Raw genomic sequence first — 19,989 nt, forward strand, 5'->3', positions numbered from 1 at the left:
TAACACTGAATACCACATATGCACCAATCATACTTTCAACTACTACATTACTCGTCTTTGCATTTAAATCGACCATCACTAATACCTAGTCTCATGCACCAAAACTACTGACACATTCACTCAACTGCTCCCAAAGCACATGCCTCTCATGATCTTTCTTTTCGTGACCAGGTGCATAAGCACCAATAATCACCCATCTCCCACCATCCACTTTCAGTTTTATCTACATCAGTAGAGAATTTACTTTTTTTTACACTACATCACACACTCCCACAACTCCTGCTTCAGGAGTACTGCTACTTCTTCCTCAGCCCTTATCCTCTCGTCAACTCCTGACCTTAGTCCCATGACATTTCCAAGCCATTCTTCCCCTTTACCCTTGAGCTTCTTTTCACTCAGAGCCAGAACATTCAGATTTCTTTCATCAAAAATAATACCTACCTCTCCTCTCTTATCTTGGTTAAATTCACACACATTCAGACACCACAATCTGAGCTTTTGAGGAGGATGAGCACTCGCTGCTTGACTTATTCTTCTGTTCCCTCTTTTAGAAATTGAAATACAAGAAGGGGAGGGTTTCCAGCCCCCTGCTCCTGCCCCCTTTAGTTGCCTTATATGGCATGTGGGGAATAAGGAGATAGAATTCTTTCTTCCCTAATTCAAGGATAGAAAAGATCATTACTTATTGCTAATAAGCAACTGAGTCACATGTACACAAATGGTTAGCCACATTACATTCAAAATTCTATAATTAAATCTCACTATGTATGGTACTTGAGCTTTACTGTGAGCATTTTGAAGATACTATGAGAAGACAGCATTGGATTGAGATACTATGAGAAGACAGCATTGGATTGAGATACTATGTAAAGATTTTTATCTCTTTACTGCTGTAACTTCAGAGATTATTTTCATTAAGCCTACATTGACCAATGTAAAATTACAGTACATGGATTAGACAAGAAAAATTAACTTAAATATAAAACTGTAACAAGATCAGACAAATATGATGGTTGAAAGGAATTCTGAGGGCTTTAAAACTGGAGATAAAAGGATTAGAAAAAAATGTCTGAGAAATATGGCTGGTATTCAATCTGGTCCTGGAGCTGAAATTTCTTTATAACTGGTCTAAGGGCCATGCCAGTAAAAAAAGTTTTCCTAAACACATCAAAAAAGCTTGTCACTGTGATTCTCAGTCCCCATGCATATTCAAGAATTTCTAATAGGTCTTCTTATATCAAATCCCCGTTATCAAATCTATTCCCTCTCTAAATAGGGCTTACAACCATGGATAAAAGCATCATCTTTAATGTGGCTTATTATCATTAATACATCTATATATCTTATCATCAAAAAAGGATGGAAGAGGTATAAAGAAGAATTTTTAAGTAAGAAATTCTCTATTCTACAGCCAGAGGTTGAAAGGGGAGGCCTTAAGTCTACTAAAAAGATAACAAATAAGAGAGTCTAGTTTAGATAAAAAGGTTAAAAAAATACTTTTCCAAACAAATCTAACAGTTACAAAAGTGTTTAAAAGGCAATTTTAAAAATAACAGATAAAACTCTACATTCTTCACTAATGTGTGGAACTTCATCCTATAACAGTTGGACTGATTGAGCCGATTTCTTGCCTGTACATGACAAGAACTGGATATGCTATTTTCAGGGGGATGGGGGATCGCTATGTGACTGTTGAGCACTTTTACTGAGGGGATGATTAAGCTTTTAGACAGTTTGATTTCTCATGTTCTAGGTTTCTGCTGTCTTGCTAAATGAGAACCTATTCAATCTGTATTTTGTTTACAAGAAAACTATTGTAACTGTTTCCATAAGCTAATAAATATGATTTAAAAGATCTCAAATCAATAAGTACACCTAGAAACAAGTCCATGTTCTAAAACAGGGAAGACCTTCATTAATAGGACATATGCCAAGATATTCTGCAAAGGCCATTTGGGCTTTTGCAGGAAGAAAAGGTCATGAGTATAAGTACATCAAAATACAACTTACCTAAATTAGCTAAGGCAATATAAAGATCTTGACATATGTTGATTTTCAGCTGGTTGGTTTCTATCAAGTAACATAAGGTATTATAAGTAGAGTATAGCAACTCTGCATCTGTGGTACAGCACATCAAATGGAAAAGGTACTTCATCATACGTTTAACCAAAGTTTGTGAATAGTATTCTCTCTGGAAAAAAGGACTGTGCCATAAATACAAATTTCAACATTCCTAGTAATATCAGTCATTTAAAACCTCTTCAAAACATTTTGCTTACCGACCATCTTCATATCTATTAGCAAGGTATACAGTGTGTACATATTATCATTTTTATCATTATTATTATCATTATTAATATACTTAATAGCCTTTTCCCACATCAGTGAGGTAGTGCTAGGAAAAAGATGAAGAAGGACCCATCCACTCATATACACATATATATACATACATGCACATGTACATATACATATCAACATTTACATATATACATACATATACACAGACATATATTTTTATTATCTATTCAATTATCATTTTGCTTTGTCGTTGTCTCCCATGTTAGCGAGGCAGTGCAAGGAAACAGACGAAAGAATGGCCCAACCCACCCACATACACATGTCTATACATACACGTCCACCCATGCAAATATACATACCTATACATCTCAACGTATACATATATATACACACACAGACGTATACATACATACACATGTACATAATTCATACTGTCTCCTTTATTCATTCCCATCGCCACCCCACCACACATGGAAAAACAGCCCCTTCCCCCCACAGGTGCATGAGGTAGTGCTAGGAATAGACAACAAAGGTCACATTCCTTCACACTCAGTCTCTAGCTGTCATGTAATAATGCACCGAAACCACAGTTCCCTTTCCACATCCAGGCCCCACAGAACTTTCCATGGTTTACCCCAGACGCTTCACATGCCCTGGTTCAATCCATTGACAGCACGTCAACCCCAGTATACCACATCATTCCAATTCACTCTATTCCTTGCACGCCTTTCACTCTCCTGCAAGTTCAGGCCCCGATCACTCAAAATCTTTTTCACTCCATCTTTCCATCTCCAATTTCATCTCGCACTTCTCCTCGTTCCCTCCACCTCTGACACATATATCCTCTTGGTCAATCTTTCCACACTCATTCTCTCCAAGTAACCAAACCATTTCAAAACACCCTCTTCTGCTCTCTCAAACACACTCTTTTAATTACCACACATCTCTCTTACCCCATTATTACTTACCCAATCAAACCCAGCACATATACCCTCCTGTGCACAACTCTATCTATAGCCCATGCCTCGGAACTATGTAACATTGTTGGAACCACTATTCCTTCAAGCATACCCATTTTTGCTTTCCGAGATGACGTTCTCACCTTCCACACATTCTTCAACGCTCCCAGAACTTTTGCCCTCTCCCCCACCCTATGATTCACTTCTGCTTCCATGGTTCCATCCGCTGCCAAATCCACTCCCAGATATCTAAAACACTTCACTCCCTCCAGTTTTTCTCCATTCAAACTTACCTTCCAATTGACTTGTCCTTCAACCTTACTGTACCTAATAACCTTACTCTTATTCACATTTACTCTCAACTTTCTTCTTTCACACACTTTACCAGACTCAGTCACCAGCTTCTGCATTCTCACACAAATCCGCCACCAGTGCTGTATCATCAGCGAACAACAACTGACCCACTTCCCAAGCTCTCTCATCCACAACAGACTGCATAGTTGCCCCTCTTTCCAAACCCCTTGCATTCACCTCCCTAACAACCCCATCCATAAACAAATTGAACAACCATAGAGACATCACACACCCCTGCCGCAAACCTACATTCAATGACAACCAATCACTTTCCTCTTCTTACACGTACACATGCCTTACATCCTCGTTAAAAACTTTTCACTGCTTCTAACAACTTGCCTCTCACACCATATATTCTTAATACCTTCCAAAGAGCATCTCTAATAACTCTATCATATGCCTTCTCCAGATCCATAAATGCTACATACAAATCCATTTGCTGTTCTAAGAAGTATTTCTCACATAGATTCTTCAAAGCAAACACCTGATCCACACATCCTCTAACACTTCTGAAACCACACTGCTCTTCCCCAATCTGATGCTCTGTACATGCCTTCACCCTCTCAATCAATACCCTCCCATATAATTTACCAGGAATACTCAACAAACTTATACCTCTGTAACTTGTGCACTCACTCTTATCCCCTTTGCCTTTGTACAATGGCAGTATGTAAGCATTCCGCTAATCCTCAGGCACCTCACCATGAGTCATATATACATTGAATAACCTTAACAACCAGTCAACAATCAGTCACCCCCTTTCTTAATAAATTCCACTGCAATACAATCCAAAGCCGCTGCCTTGCCAGCTTTCATCTTCCGCAAAGCTTTTACTACCTCTTCTCTGTTTACCAAATCATTCTCCCTAACCCTCTCACTTTGCACACCACCTTGACCAAAACACCCTATATCTGCCACTCTACCAGCAAACACATTCAATGAACCTTCAAAATACTCACTCCATCTCCTTCTCACATCACCACTACTTGTTATCACCTCCCCATTAGCCCCCTTCACCGAAGTTCCCATTTGTTCCCCGTTTTACGCAATCTATTTACCTCCTTCCAAAACATCTTTTAATTCTCCCTAAAATTCAATGATACTCTCTCACCCCATCTCTCATTTGCCCTCTTTTTCACCTCTTGCACCTTTCTCTTGACCTCTTGCCTCTTTCTTTTATACATCTCCTACTTATTTGCATTATTTTCCTGCAAAAATTGTCCAAATACCTCTCTCTTCTCTTTCACTAATAATCTTACTTCTTCATCCCACCACTCACTACCCTTACCTAATCTGCCCACCTCCCACGCTTTTCATGCCGCAAGCATCTTTTGCGCAACCCATCACTGCTTCCCTAAATACATCCCATGCCTCCCCCACTCCCCTTACATCTTTTGTTCTCACCTTTTTCCATTCTGTGCTCAAGTCTCTCCTGGTACTTCCTCAAACAAGGCTCCTTCCCAAGCTCACTTACTCTCACCACTCTTTTTACCCCAATATTCTCTCTTCTTTTCTGAAAACCTCGACAAATCTTCACCTTCGCCCCACAAGATATTGATCAGACATCCCTCCAGTTGCACCTCTCAGCATATTAACATCCAAAAGTCTCTCTTTCACGCGCCTATCAATCAACACATAATCCAAGAACGCTCTCAGGCCATCTCTCCTGCTTACATATGTTATTTATTTTATTTTATTTTATTTTATTTATTTTGCTTTGTCGCTGTCTCCCGCGTTAGCGAGGTAGCGCAAGAAAACAGATGAAACACTGGCCCAACCCACCCACATACACATGTATATACATACACATCCACACACGCAGATATACATACCTATACATCTCAACGTATACATATATATATACACACACAGACATATATACACATGTACATAATTCATACTGTCTGCCTTCATTCATTCCCATCGCCACCTCGCCACATGTGAAATAACAACCCCCTTCCCCCTCATGTGTGCGAGGTAGCGCTAGGAAAAGACAACAAAGGCCCCATTCATTCACACTCAGTCTCTAGCTGTCATGTAATAATGCACCGAAACCACAGCTCCCTTTCCACATCCAGGCCCCACAGAACTTTCCAAGCTTATACATGCTTCACATGCCCTGGTTCAATCCATTGACAGCACGTCGATCCCAGCATACGACATCGCTCCAATTCACTCTATTCCTTGCACGCCTTTCACCCCGATCACTTAGAATCTTTTTCACTCCATCTTTCCACCTCCAATTTGGTCTCCCACTTCTCCTCGTTCCCTCCACTTCTGACACATATATCCTCTTGGTCAATCTTTCCTCACTCATTCTCTCCATGTGACCAAACCATTTCAAAACACCCTCTTCTGCTCTCTCAACCACACTCTTTTTATTACCACACATCTCCCTTATCCTATAATTACTTGCTCGATCAAACCACCTCACACCACATATTGTCCTCAAACATCTCATTTCCAGCACATCCACCCTCCTGCACACAACTCTATCCATAGCCCACACCTCGCAACCATACAACATTGTTGGAACCACTATTCCTTCAAAAATACCCATTTTTGCCTTCCGAGATAATGTTCTTGACTTCCACATATTCTTCGAGGCTCCCAGAATTTTCGCCCCCTCCCCCACCCTGTGATTCACTTCCGCTTCCATGGTTCCATCCGCTGCCAAATCCACTCCCAGATATCTAAAACACTTCACTTCCTCCAGTTTTTCTCCATTCAAACTTACCTCCCTATTGACTTGACCCTCAACCTTGCTCTTATTCAAATTTACTCTCAGCTTTCTTCTTTCACACACTTTACCAAACTCAGTCACCAGCTTCTGCAGTTTCTCACATGAATCAGCCACCAGTGCTGTATCATCAGCTAACAACAACTGACTCACTTCCCAAGCTCTCTCATCCACAACAGACGGCATACTTGCCCCTTTCCAAAACTCTTGCATTCACCTCCCTAACAACCCCATCCATAAACAAATTATACAACCATGGAGACATCACTCACCCCTGCCGCAAACCTACATTCACTGAGAACCAATCACTTTCCTCTCTTCCTACACGTACACAAGCCTTATATCCTCGATAAAAACTTTTCACTGCTTCTAACAACTTGCTTCCCACACCATATATTCTTCATATATGGGGGGAGGGGGGCTTACATATGTATACATATGTATATCTCTCTTTTTAACCAGGTATTCCCAATCACCAGTCCTTTTTCAGCACATAAATCTACAAGCTCTTCACCATTTCCATTTACAACACTGAACACCCCATGTACACTAATTATTCCCTCAACTGCCATATTACTCTCCTTTGCATTCAAATCACCCATCACTATAACCCGTTCTCGTCCATTAAAACTACTAACACACTCACTCAGCTGCTCCCAAAACACTTGCCTCTCATGATCTTTCTTCTCATGCCCAGGTGCATAAGCACCAATAATCAGCCATCTCACTCCATCCACTTTCACTTTTATCCATATCAACCTAGAGTTTACTTTCTTACACTCTATCACATACTCCCATCACGGACCTTGTAGATTTATGTGCTGAAAAAGAACTGGTGATTGGGAATACCTGGTTTAAAAAGAGAGATATACATAAGTATACATATGTAAGTAGGAGATGGCCAGAGAGCATTAATGGATTATGTGTTAATTGATAGGCGCACATAAGAGACTTTTGGATGATAATGTGCTGAGAGGTGCAACTGGAGGGATGTCTGATCATTATCTTGTGGAGGCGAAGGTGAAGATTTGTAGAGGTTTTCAGAAAAGAAGAGAATGTTAGGGTAAAGAGAGTGGTGAGAGTAAGTGAGCTTGGGAAGGAGACTTGTGTGAGGAAGTACCAGGAGAGACGGAGTACAGAATGGAAAAAGGTGAGAACAAAGGAGGTAAGGGGAGTGGGGGAGGAATGGGATGTATTTAGGGAAGCAGTGATGGCTTGCGCAAAATATGCTTGTGGCTTGAGAAGCATGGGAGGTGGGCAGATTAGAAAGGGTAGTGAGCGGTGGGATGAAGAAGTATGATTATTAGTGAAAGAGACGAGAGAGGCATTTGGACGATTTCTGCAGGGAAATAATGCAAATGAGTGGGAGATGTATAAAAGAAAGAGGCAGGAGGTCAAGAGAAAGGTGCAAGAGGTGAAAAAGAGGGCAAATGAGAGTTGGGGTGAAAGAGTATCATTAAATCTTAGGGAGAATAAAAAGATGTTTTGGCAGGAGGTAAATAAAGTGCATAAGACAAGGGAACAAATGGGAACTTCAGTGAAGGGGGCTGATGGGGAGGTGATAACAAGTAGTGGTGATGTGAGAAGGAGATGGAGTGAGTATTTTGAAGGTTCATTGAATGTGTTTGATGATAGAGTGGTAGATATAGGGTGTTTTGGTCGAGGTGGTGTGCAAAGTGAGAGGGTTAGGGAAAATGATTTGGTAAACAGAGAAGAGGTAGCAAAAGCTTTGCAGAAGATGAAAGCCAGCAAGGCAGCAGGTTTGGATGGTATTGCAGAGGAATTTATCAAAAAAGGGGGTGACTGTATTGTTGACTGGTTGGTAAGGTTATTTAATGTATATATGATTCATGGTGAGGTGCCTGAGGATTGGCAGAATGCTTACATACTGCCATTGTACAAAGGCAAAGGGGATAAAAGTGAGTGCTCAAATTACAGAGGTATAAGTTTGTTGAGTATTCCTGGGCAATAATATGGGAGGGTATTGATTGAGAGGGTGAAGGCATGTACAGAGCATCAGATTGGGGAAGAGCAGTGTGGTTTCAGAAGTGGTAGAGGATGTATGGATCAGGTGTTTGCTTTGAAGAATCTATGTGAGAAATACTTAGAAAAGCAAATGGATTTGTATGTAGCATTTATGGATCTGGAGAAGGCATATGATAGAGTTGATAGAGATGCTCTGTGGAAAGTGTTAAGAATATATGGTGTGGGAGGCAAGTTGTTAAAAGCAGTGAAAAGTTTTTATCGAGGATGTAAGGCATGTGTATGTGTAGGAAGAGAGGAAAGTGACTGGTTCTTAGTGAATGTAGGTTTGTGGCAGGGGTGTGTGATGTCTCCATGGTTGTTTAATTTGTTTATGGATGGGGTTGTTAGGGAGGTGAATGTAAGAGTTTTGGAAAGAGGGGCAAGTATGCAGTCTGTTGTGGATGAGAGAGCTTGGGAAGTGAGTCAGTTGTTGTTCGCTGATGATACAGTGCTGGTGGCTCATTCGTGTGAGAAACTGCAGAAGCTGGTGACTGAGTTTGCTAAAGTGTGTGAAAGAAGAAAGCTGAGAGTAAATTGGGAGGTACGTTTGAATGGAGAAAAACTGGAGGAAGTGAAGTGTTTTAGATATCTGTGAGTGGATTTGGCAGCGGATGGAACCATGGAAGCGGAAGTGAATCATAGGGTGGGGGAGGGGGCGAAAGTTCTGGGAGCCTTGAAAAAAGTGTGGAAGTCGAGAACATTATCTCGGAAAGCGCAAAAATGGGTATGTTTGAAGGAATAGTGGTTCCAACAATGATACATGGTTGCGAGGCATGGGCTATAGACAGAGTTTTGCAGAGGAGGGTGGATGTGCTGGAAATGAGATGTGTGAGGGACAATATGTGGTGTGAGGAGGTTTGATCGAGTAAGTAATAATAGGGTAAGAGAGATGTGTCATAATAAAAAGGGTGTGGTTGAGAGAGCAGAAGAGGGTGTTTTGAAATGGTTTGGTCACATGGAGAGAATGGGTGAGGAAAGATTGACCAAAAGGATATATGTGTCAGAGGTGGAGGGAATGAGAAGTGGGAGACCAAATTGGAGGTGGAAAGATGGAGTGAAAAAGATTTTGAGTGATCGGGGCCTGAACATGCAGGAGGGTGAAAAGCGTGCAAGGAATAGAGTGAAGTGGAACGATATGGTATACCAGGGTCGACGTGCTGCCAATGGATTGAACCAGGGCATGTGAAGCGTCTGGGGTAAACCATGAAAAGTTCTATGGGGCCTGGATATGGAAAGGGAGCTGTGGTTTCGGTGCATTATTACATGACAGCTAGAGACTGAGTGTGAATGAAAGTGGCCTTTGTTGTCTTTTCCTAACGCTACCTTGCGCACATCTGGGGGGAGGGGGTTGTTATTTCATGTGTGGCGAGGTGGCAATGGGAATAAATAAAGGCAGACAGTGTGAATTATGTACATGTCTATATATGTATATGTCTAAGTGTGTATATATATATATATGTATACATTGAGATGTATAGGTATGTATATTGGCATGAGTAGATGTGTATGTATATACATGTGTATATGGGTGGGTTGGGCAATTCTTTCACCTGTTTCCTTGCGCCACCTTGCTAATGCAGGAGACAGCGACAAAGCAAAATAAATAAATATATAAACAAGATACATTTCATATGCTTTCTTTTAACTCCTCTATCACTTGATGCCATTTTGAATTGTAAGGATTGCAAAATTACTTAAAGTCAAATTTCTCTGTATACAACCTGACCGCATGGCAGTTTGTGGCAGACTGAGACCGAAACAAATCAAGTATACCCCCACACTACAAAAAACAAGTGCGATATGAAATGAACACAGGGTAGTATTTGAGATTTTTTTTAATTTGCTTTACTTTTTGAATTATCAAGAATCAATGTATCATTATTTGCCCGGTCCATTGAATCTGAAATCCATTAAATCGGGGTTCATTAAATTGAGGGTTTACTGTGATACCTATAGAAGGGGGAAAGTGAACCAGACATGAGGCATAGGGTGAGAGGGTTAAGTTTGAAAGTTAGCCTGAGACAGTTTATAAGGCACATTACTTTCAACTTAACTCTGTCAAGTAAGGATGCAGAGCTAAAACCACCTTAAATGTGAGAGCAGTACTCCATACAAGGACGAGTCAATCTCTTGTATAAGCAGAGCAACTATTCAGAAGAGAAGTTTTGACATCTAAACAGGACATCCAGTTTCTTAGAGGCAGATCTAGTTATTCCTGTAATGTGTGGCTCCCAAGAAATAGTGAATGTTACAGTAATGCAAAGTATGTTCGCTGAGTCAAGAGGTGGAATTACTGAACCATCAAAGGAAAGACGAGAGTTGTGAGGAGTTTTCAATAAAGAGATGGGTAGAAACTGTGTCCTGGAAGCATTAAACTTAACAAGATTTTGTGTATCCCAGTGAGATATCCTCTCCAGATATGAGTTTACTGAGGAAGTTGTGTCAAGATGAGAAACAAATCGAGCAGAATTAAAGGATATGGATGAATGCAGCGTTGAGTTGTCAATATATGAGTGTATCGGATTATTTTTGGAGAAGAGGAAATTGTTGAAAAAAAAGAAGAAAAAGTGCAGGGGACAGGAAAGAATCTTGCAGGACACTGCTGTTGATGGATAAAAGGGGAGAGGCTGATCCATCAACAGCCATCATCAAACCACCTCACACCACATACTGTCCTCAAATGTTTCATTTCCAACACATCCACCCCTCCTCTGCACAACCCTATTTACAGTCCATGAACCATAATCAAATACTGTTGTTGGAACTACTATTCCTTCAAACATACCCACTTTTGCTTTCTGAGATAATGTTCTCTATTTCCACACATTCTTCATTACTCCCAGAACCTTTGCCTCTTCCCCACTATATGACTGACTTCTTCTTCCATACTTCTATTATTTACCTCCTTCCAAATCATCTTTTTATTCTCCCTAAAGTTTAATGATACTCTCATCCCAACTCTCATTTGCCCTCCTTTTCAACACCTGCACCTTCCTCTCCAACTCCTGCCACTTTCTCTTATACATCTCCCAATCATTTGCACTGCTTCCTTGTAAGTACCACCCAAATGCCTCTCTTTCCTCTTTCCCTAGCAACTTTCCTTCTTCATCCCACCACTTATTACCCTTTTCAATCGGTCCACCTCCCACCTTTAACATGCCACATGCATCTCTTGCACATGCCATCACTGCTTCCCTACATACCTCCCATTCCTCACCCACTAGGCTTATTTCATCTGCTCTCACCTTTTGCCATTCTACACTCAATCTATCTTGGTATTTCTCCACATGTCTCCATTCCAAACTAACTTACTCTAACCACTCTCTTCTCCCTGACATTTTCTCATCTTTTTTGAAAACCTCTACAAATCTTCACCCTCACTTCCACAGGATAGTCATCAGACATCCCACCAGCTGTCCATCTCAGCACATCTACTTCTACAAGTCTCTCTATTACATGCCTATCAAATAATACATAATCTAATAATGCTCGTTGACCATCTTTCCTACTCACATACACATACTTATGTACATCTCTCTTTTTAAACCAGGTTTTCCCAATCACCAGTCTTTTTTCATCACACAACTCCACAAGCTCTTCATCACTTCCATTCATAACACTGAATACCCCATATACACCAATTATACCCTCAGCTGCCATGTTACTTAGCAATTAAATCACCTATCACTAATACCTAGTCTCGCACACCATAACTGCTGACACACTCACTCAACTGCTCCCAGGACACTTGCCTTTCATTATCTTTCTTCTCATGGCACAAATAATCATCCATCTCTCACCATCCACCTTCAATTTCACCCACATCAGTCTAGAATTTACTTTCTTACACTCTTATCACACACTCCAACAACTCCTGCTTCAGGAGTAGCGCTACTCCCTTCTTTGCTTTTGTCTTCAAAACAATCCCTGACTTTACTCTGAAGACATCTCTTAAGCATTTTCCCCTTTGCCCTTGACCTTTGTTTCACTCAGAGCCTGAAAACCCACTTTCTTTCATCAAACATACCACCTATCTCTCCTATCTTTTCATCCACTCACATTCAGACACTGCAATCTTAGCCTTTGAGGAGGATGAGCACTCCCTGCTTGGCTCCTTCTTCTGTTTCCTCTTTTAGAAATTGAAGCACAAGAAAGGGAGAGTTTCCTGCCCCCCCACTCCAGCCCACTTTAGTCGCCTTCTACAACACACAGGAAATACGAAGGTAGATTTCTTTCTCTCCATCCGTATATATGTACATTCTTTTCACACATTATGTGCATTACATAATCTATGAATGCACATACTATTTTATTTATTTATTTCATTTATTTTGCTTTGTCGCTGTCTCCCGCGTTAGCGACGTAGCGCAAGGAAACAGACGAAAGAATGGCCCAACCCGCCCACATACACATGTATATACATACATGTCCACACACACACAATATACATACCTATACATCTCAATGTACACATATATATACACACACAGACATATACATATATACACATGTACATAATTCATACTGTCTGCCTTTATTTGTTCCCATCGCCACCTCGCCACACATGGAATAACAACCCCCTCCCCCCTCATGTGTGCGAGGTAGCGCTAGGAAAAACACCAAAGGCCCCATTCGTTCACACTCAGTCTCTAGCTGTCATGTAATAATGCACCGAAACCACAGCTCCCTTTCCACATCCAGGCCCCACACACTTTGCATGGTTTACCCCAGACGCTTCACATGCCCTGGTTCAATCCATTGACAGCAAGTCGACCCCGGTATACCACATCGTTCCAATTCACTCTATCCTTGCACGCCTTTCACCCTCCTGCATGTTCAGGCCCCGATCACTCAAAATCTTTTTCACTCCATCTTTCCACCTCCAATTTGGTCTCCCACTTCTCCTCGTTCCCTCCACCTCTGATGCATATATCCTCTTGGTCAATCTTTCCTCACTCATTCTCTCCATGTGACCAAACAATTTCAAAACACCCTCTTCTGCTCTCTCAACCACACTCTTTTTATTTCCACACATCTCTCTCACCCTTACATTACTTACTCGATCAAACCACCTCACACCACATACTGTCCTCAAACATCTCATTTCCAGCACATCCACCCTCCTGCGCACAACTCTATCCATAGCCCACGCCTCACAACCATACAACATTGTTGGAACCACTATTCCTTCAAACATACCCATTTTTGCTTTTGGAGATAATGTTCTCGACTTCCAAACATTCTTCAAGGCTCCCAGAATTTTCGCCCCCTCCCCCACCCTATGATTCACTTCCACTTCCATGGTTCCATCCGCTGTCAGATCCACTCCCAGATATCTAAAACACTTCACTTTCTCCAGCTTTTCTCCATTCAAACTTACCTCCCAATTGACTTGACCCTCAACCCTACTGTACCTAATAACCTTGCTCTTATTCACATTTACTCTTAACTTTCTTCTTTCACACACTTTACCAAACTCAGTCACCAGCTTCTGCAGTTTCTTACATGAATCAGCCACCAGTGCTGTATCATCAGCGAACAACAACTGACTCACTTCCCAAGCTCTCTCATCCACAACAGACTGCATACTTGCCCCTCTTTCCAAAACTCTTGCATTCACCTCCCTAACAACCCCATCCATAAACAAATTAGACAACCATGGAGACATCACACACCCCTGCCGCAAACCTACATTCACTGAGAACCAATCACTTTCCTCTCTTCCTACACGTACACATGCCTTACATCCTCGATAAAAACTTTTCACTGCTTCTAACAACTTGCCTCCCACACCATATATTCTTAATACCTTCCACAGAGCATCTCTATCAACTCTATTATATGCCTTCTCCAGATCCATAAATGCTACATACAAATCCATTTGTTTTTCTAAGTATTTCTCGCATATATTCTTCAAAGCAAACACCTGATCCACACATCCTCTACCACTTCTGAAACCACACTGCTCTTCCCCATTCTGATGCTCTGTACGTGCCTTCAACCTCTCAATCAATACCCTCCCATATAATTTACCTGGAATACTCAACAAACTTATACCTCTGTAATTTGAGCACTCACTCTTATCCCCTTTGCCTCTGTACAATGGCACTATGCAAGCATTCCGCCAATCCTCAGGCACCTCACCATGAATCATACATACATTAAATAACCTTACCAACCAGTCAACAATACAGTCACCCCCTTTTTTAATAAATTCCAATGCAATGCCATCCAAACCTGCTGCTTTGCCAGCTTTCATCTTCCGTAAAGCTTTTACTACCTCTTCTCTATTTACCAAATCATTTTCCCTAACCCTCTCACTTTGCACACCACCTCGACCAAGACACCCCACATCTGCCACTCTATCATCAAACACATTCAACAAACCTTCAAAATACTCACTCCATCTCCTTCTCACATCGCCACTACTTGTTATCACCTCCCCATTAGCCCCCTTCACTGAAGTTCCCATTTGCTCCCTTGTCTTACGCACTTTATTTACCTCCTTCCAAAACATCTTTTTACTCTCCCTGAAATTTAATGATACTCTCTCACCCCAACTCTCATTTGCCCTCTTTTTCACCTCTTGCACCTTTCTCTTGACCTCCTGCCTCTTTCTTTTATACCTCTCCCACTCATTTGCATTTTTTCCCTGCAAAAATCGTTCAAATGCCTCTCTCTTCTCTTTCACTAATAATCTTACTTCTTCATTCCACCACTCACTACCTTTTCTAATCGACCCACCTCCCACGCTTCTCATGCCACAAGCATCTTTTGCACAAGCCATCACTGCTTCCCTAAATACATCCCATTCCTCCCCCACTCCCCTTACCTCCTTTGTTCTCACCTTTTTCCATTCTGTACTCAGTCTCTCCTGGTACTTCCTCACACGTCTCCTTCCCAAGCTCACTTACTCTCACCACTCTCTTCACCCCAACATTCTCTCTTCTTTTCTGAATAATACTATAATGTATAAATATCTAACCATGAAAAATATCAATGAAATATCTAAGAAAAATGCTTTGAATCATCCTGGTTCTATTCCAATTCTACTTTTGCCTTCTACAAACACCTATTTCTCATCCTACTTCAATAGAAAATTATATTTATTTATTTACTTATATATTGATTATACTTTGTCGCTGTCTCCCGCATTAGCGAGGTAGCGCAAGGAAACAGACGAAAGAATGGTCCAACCCACCCACATACACATGTATATACATACACATCCACACACGCACTTACACATACCTATACATCTCAACCTATACATATATATATACACACACAGACATATACATATATACATATGCACATAATTCATACTTGCTGCCTTTATTCATTCCCGTCGCCACCCCGCCACACATGAAATGAAAACCCCCTCCCCCCGCATGTGCGCGAGGTAGCACTAGGAAGAGACAACAAAGGCCACATTTGTTCACACTCAGTCTCTAGCTGTCATGTATAATGCACTGAAACCACAGCTCCCTTTCCACTTCCAGGCCCCACAAAACTTTCCATAGTTTACCCCAGACACTTCACATGCCCTGGTTCAATCCATTGACAGCACGTCGACGCCGGTATACCACACTGTTCTAATTCACTCTATTCCTTGCAAGCCTTTCATCCTCATGCATGTTCAGGCCCCGATCACTCAAAATCTTTTTCATTCAGTCTTTCCACCTCTAATTTGGTCTCCCACTTCTCATTCCCTCCACCTCTGACACATATATCCTATTTGTCAATCTTTCCTCACTCATTCTCTCCATGTGACCAAACCATTTCAAAACATCCTCTTCTGCTCTTTCAACCACACTCTTTTTATTACCACACCTCTCTCTTACCCTTTCATTACTTACTCGATCAAACTACCTCACACCACATAAATAAATTATAAATATATAAAAATTTTCTTTTTCATGCACTGATCATCCTATGTATTGGTCAAATATGTAAGGCACCATGTTATGTCAATGTAAATGCACCTGTCGTAATGATGAATGGGTGACTGAGATGTGCGATATTTTTCCCAGTTATGGCAATAGGTTGATAGTGACATCGACATCTATGGGTAACTGGGGGATGCAATTATCAATCAGGATTTCAAAGGATAGCAGAAACTGATAACATGTCATATGACATGCGTCATATGATGTCTAGAGCAATGAAAGAGTTGAGGATAATTACTGCTTCTTTAAGACTTTAACCTTACTTGTGTAGCATTGGGTCAATCAATACAGTTAGGTTTAATAGGTACTCATCCATTCAATGCACACACACTAATAACCACTGCATTACAAAATAGCATTAAGAATTAGTACTCTTGGTGCCAGATGAAAAATTTTCAAAAGATCCTAGAATATGAATATATTCCACATAGCAAAAAAAAAAGTCTGGTAACTGCCAAAATAAAGAAATGGAAGAACAGTACGGGTTAAGTTAAACAAGTTAATAATACAAATATAAGAAAACTGCATGAGTAATATGGAAATGAGAGAGACCTTACTTGAAAAATTCCCTCTTTAATATATTTTTTCACTTTTGAGGGATGAAGCTTTAGCCAGCCATAAACTGCACTCTTTTGGAAAGGCCACACAAGTGTTTCTGAAACAAAGAGTAAGAACTTTACACATCGAATATTTTTTTCATTGCTTCATGCCTCTCTTACCTTCATGAAGCAGAACCAAAAATAAATGAGCACTAACCTCAACTGCATACATCACTATCAGGTACTGAAACCAGATTTACCATCCACAGACAAGTTTCACCTTTGCTACATGATGGCGTCTGCTTTACATAGTGGCAGTGTTGGAAGCAGTGAGGTAATGATGTGCTGCTACTGTGAAAAGTGAAAAGCTCAAAATTGGAAAAAGTTGTCAAATTTCAGTACCTCAAGGGGAAACTAGTTTTTGTAGAGTAACCAACTCTCATCCTCATCCCGCTTTCTCATGATGACCTCGTCAATACACCCCTTGGAGGTGGAACTAAAGATGGGACATTGCCCAACTGCATTAGACAAACACCTGAGGTGTGCTGTGACTTTTTAGTTTTTGAACAATTTTGGAGCTTCGCTGCCTCTGGAAACACTGCACTGGAGTTGCCCTCACCCAGTAACCTGTCAAGGGTGAGGAACAGAAGGCAAAAAGCAGCACTGGAGTCTACCAGTTATGCCGAGGAGTGAAAGAGACCAGTGACTGAGGGTGATGGCACTCAATGTTAATGGGATGACTGGTCAGAGTAAAAGGAGGAGCTTGTGGAGAAGTTTAAATGCTGCAGCTTGGATGTGCTGCGCAATGGGGAAACACACATCTATGGGCAGGGTGTGTAGAGTGAAAATGGAAATGATGAATGCAAATTACAGGAAGGCATGGAAGGATATGGAGTGGTATGGACAGGAATGAGTAAAAATTATGGGAGAAGAGGGAAAGAAGGGTGTGCAATTCTGCTATCACCAAAATTGTGGGAAGGTGTTGTAGAACATGGATGGAATGGATCAAGAATAGTGTGGGTGAGAGGAAAGACTGGGATTGTGAAGTCTGCATGGTTATGCACCTGTAAATATAAAGACTGTAAAAGGTAAGGATGAAATGAAGCTTTTATGGAGATATTTGACTGACTGTATAAACAGTTTTGAGAATGAGAGAAAAATGGTCGTTATGGGTGATACATATGCAAAAGTGGAATGTGATGAAATTGGTGAGATAATTGGTAAATGGAGAGTGCCTGGAAGAAATAAGAATGGAAGTTATCTTATGGATATTTGTGTTGAGAAGGGGTTTTTTCCTTACAAACACCTTTTTTCAGCACAAGATCATCCACAAATATATATGGATGAGGAACGATGGAACAATGAATGACTGAGAAAGATCCTACTAGATGTCAGAGTTGTGACCATTTTGCAGTTCTTCTGGGGAAGGGGATCAGGGAGAAGTGTAGGTATGGTGTAAGGAAAAGTGGAGAAGTAAAGTTATGGCAAGTGAAAAGATGAATCGGAAAAATGCAGGAAGAAGTATGAAAGGAAGGTAACTGAAAGCTTAGATGGAAGTGCAATGATTGTAGGAATGCATTCATGTGAATGAAGTGTTCAAAATGTTTAGAGAACAACTGTTAAATGGTGTGGAATTAGTAATTGGATAAAAGGTCGTAAGATATAGAAATATCAAGGGTAATGAACAATGGATGGAAGAGATCAGAAATGCTATGGAAGAGAAGAAAAAGGCACGTGGTAGATTCCTCAATAGGAATGTACCAGTGGAAGTTCAGCAAAGGAGGAGGGAAGAATATAAAATATATGTAAGTGAAGTGTTAAGAAGTTGATAGAGGAAAGCAAAGAAAGAGAAGATGAAGATATTGAAAGAAAGTAAGTGAAAAGTTTTGTGATAATAGAAAGTATACTGCAAGTACGTAAAAAAGGAAGAGGTGGACATAAGAGTGGAAACGTTAATAAGAGTAGGGAAGGGGAATTGCTGAATCAAAAGGAGGCTGTGAAAGGAAGATGGAAAGAGTATTTTGAAGAACTGATGAGTGTGGGAGAAGGGAAGGCATTAGTTGTTACATGCAGGGGTATGGATGATAAAAGAAAGAGGATACAAGAGTAAGGGCCTACAGCAAAAAGGTAGGTAAGCAGGGCAAAAATGAGGATAAGGTAGGAAAGGCACCTGGAGTGGATGGGATTACAGATGAAATGCTGAGGTATGGAGAAAATGTGATAGATTGGATGCATCTGGAGAAAATGTGATAGATTGGATGCATCTGATATGTAATTTAACATGGAAACAGAATATTGTGCCTGAGGAGTGGGCAAAAGTTATTACCATTCCTTTATCAAGAGGAAAATGTGTTAAGGATGTATGTAGCAATTATAAGGCAACAAGTCTGCCAAGTATAACAGGAAAAGTGTTTGCAAGAGTGTTGATTGATAGAGTGATGGAAGTGACTGAATGCAGAATAAGTGAAGAGCAAGGGGGTTCCACCCAAGGTAGGGGATGAATGGATCAGATTTTTTGTGGAAAAGATGACCGTGGAAAAGTTATGGCAAAAGATAAGAAGTTGTATATAGCTTCTATGGATCTGGAGAAAGCATACAACAGCCTTGAGTGGAATGCTTTACGGGATGTGTTAAGGATATGCGAGGTAGGGGAACAACTACTGGCAAGAAAGCCTTCTATATAGGAGCAAATACATGTGTAAGAGTGGAAGATGAGTTAAGCGAAAGTTTTGTTATACATGTAGGTGTAAGGCAGGGCTGTCAATGGATTGAACCAGGGCATGTGAAGCATTTGGGGTAAACCATGGAAAGCTTTGTGGGGCCTAGATGTGGAAAGGGAGATGCGGTTTTGGTGTATTATACATGACAGCTACAGACTGAGTGTGAACAAATGTGGCCTTTGTTGTCTTTTCCTAGCGCTACCTCGCACGTATGCGGGGGGAGGTGGTTGTCATTTCATGTGTGGCAGGGGTGGCAACGGAAATGAATAAAGGCAGCAAGTATGAATAATGTACATGTGTATATGTATATGTCTGTGTATGTATATATATATATATGTATACATTGTAATGTATAGGTTTGTATATGTGCATCTGTGGACGTGTATGTATATACATGTATATGTG

The 19,989-nt window shown here is 40.8% G+C and overlaps 1 protein-coding gene across 2 annotated transcripts in view; it reads right to left on the bottom strand.

The window, feature by feature from the left end:
* The window catches only part of LOC139762324 (uncharacterized), a 141,493-nt gene that overhangs the window by 96,599 nt on the left and 24,905 nt on the right, over positions 1-19,989 (bottom strand). For both annotated transcript variants that reach the window (XM_071686972.1, XM_071686973.1), the window contains exons 5-6: positions 16,883-16,980; positions 2,011-2,191 (exon numbers count right to left, since the gene is read on the bottom strand). In XM_071686972.1, the coding sequence (XP_071543073.1) occupies positions 2,011-2,191; positions 16,883-16,980 (279 nt within the window). The remainder of the gene's footprint in view (positions 1-2,010; positions 2,192-16,882; positions 16,981-19,989) is intronic.

This window comes from Panulirus ornatus, chromosome 43, assembly GCF_036320965.1.
Source record: "Panulirus ornatus isolate Po-2019 chromosome 43, ASM3632096v1, whole genome shotgun sequence".
NCBI lineage: Eukaryota > Metazoa > Arthropoda > Malacostraca > Decapoda > Palinuridae > Panulirus > Panulirus ornatus.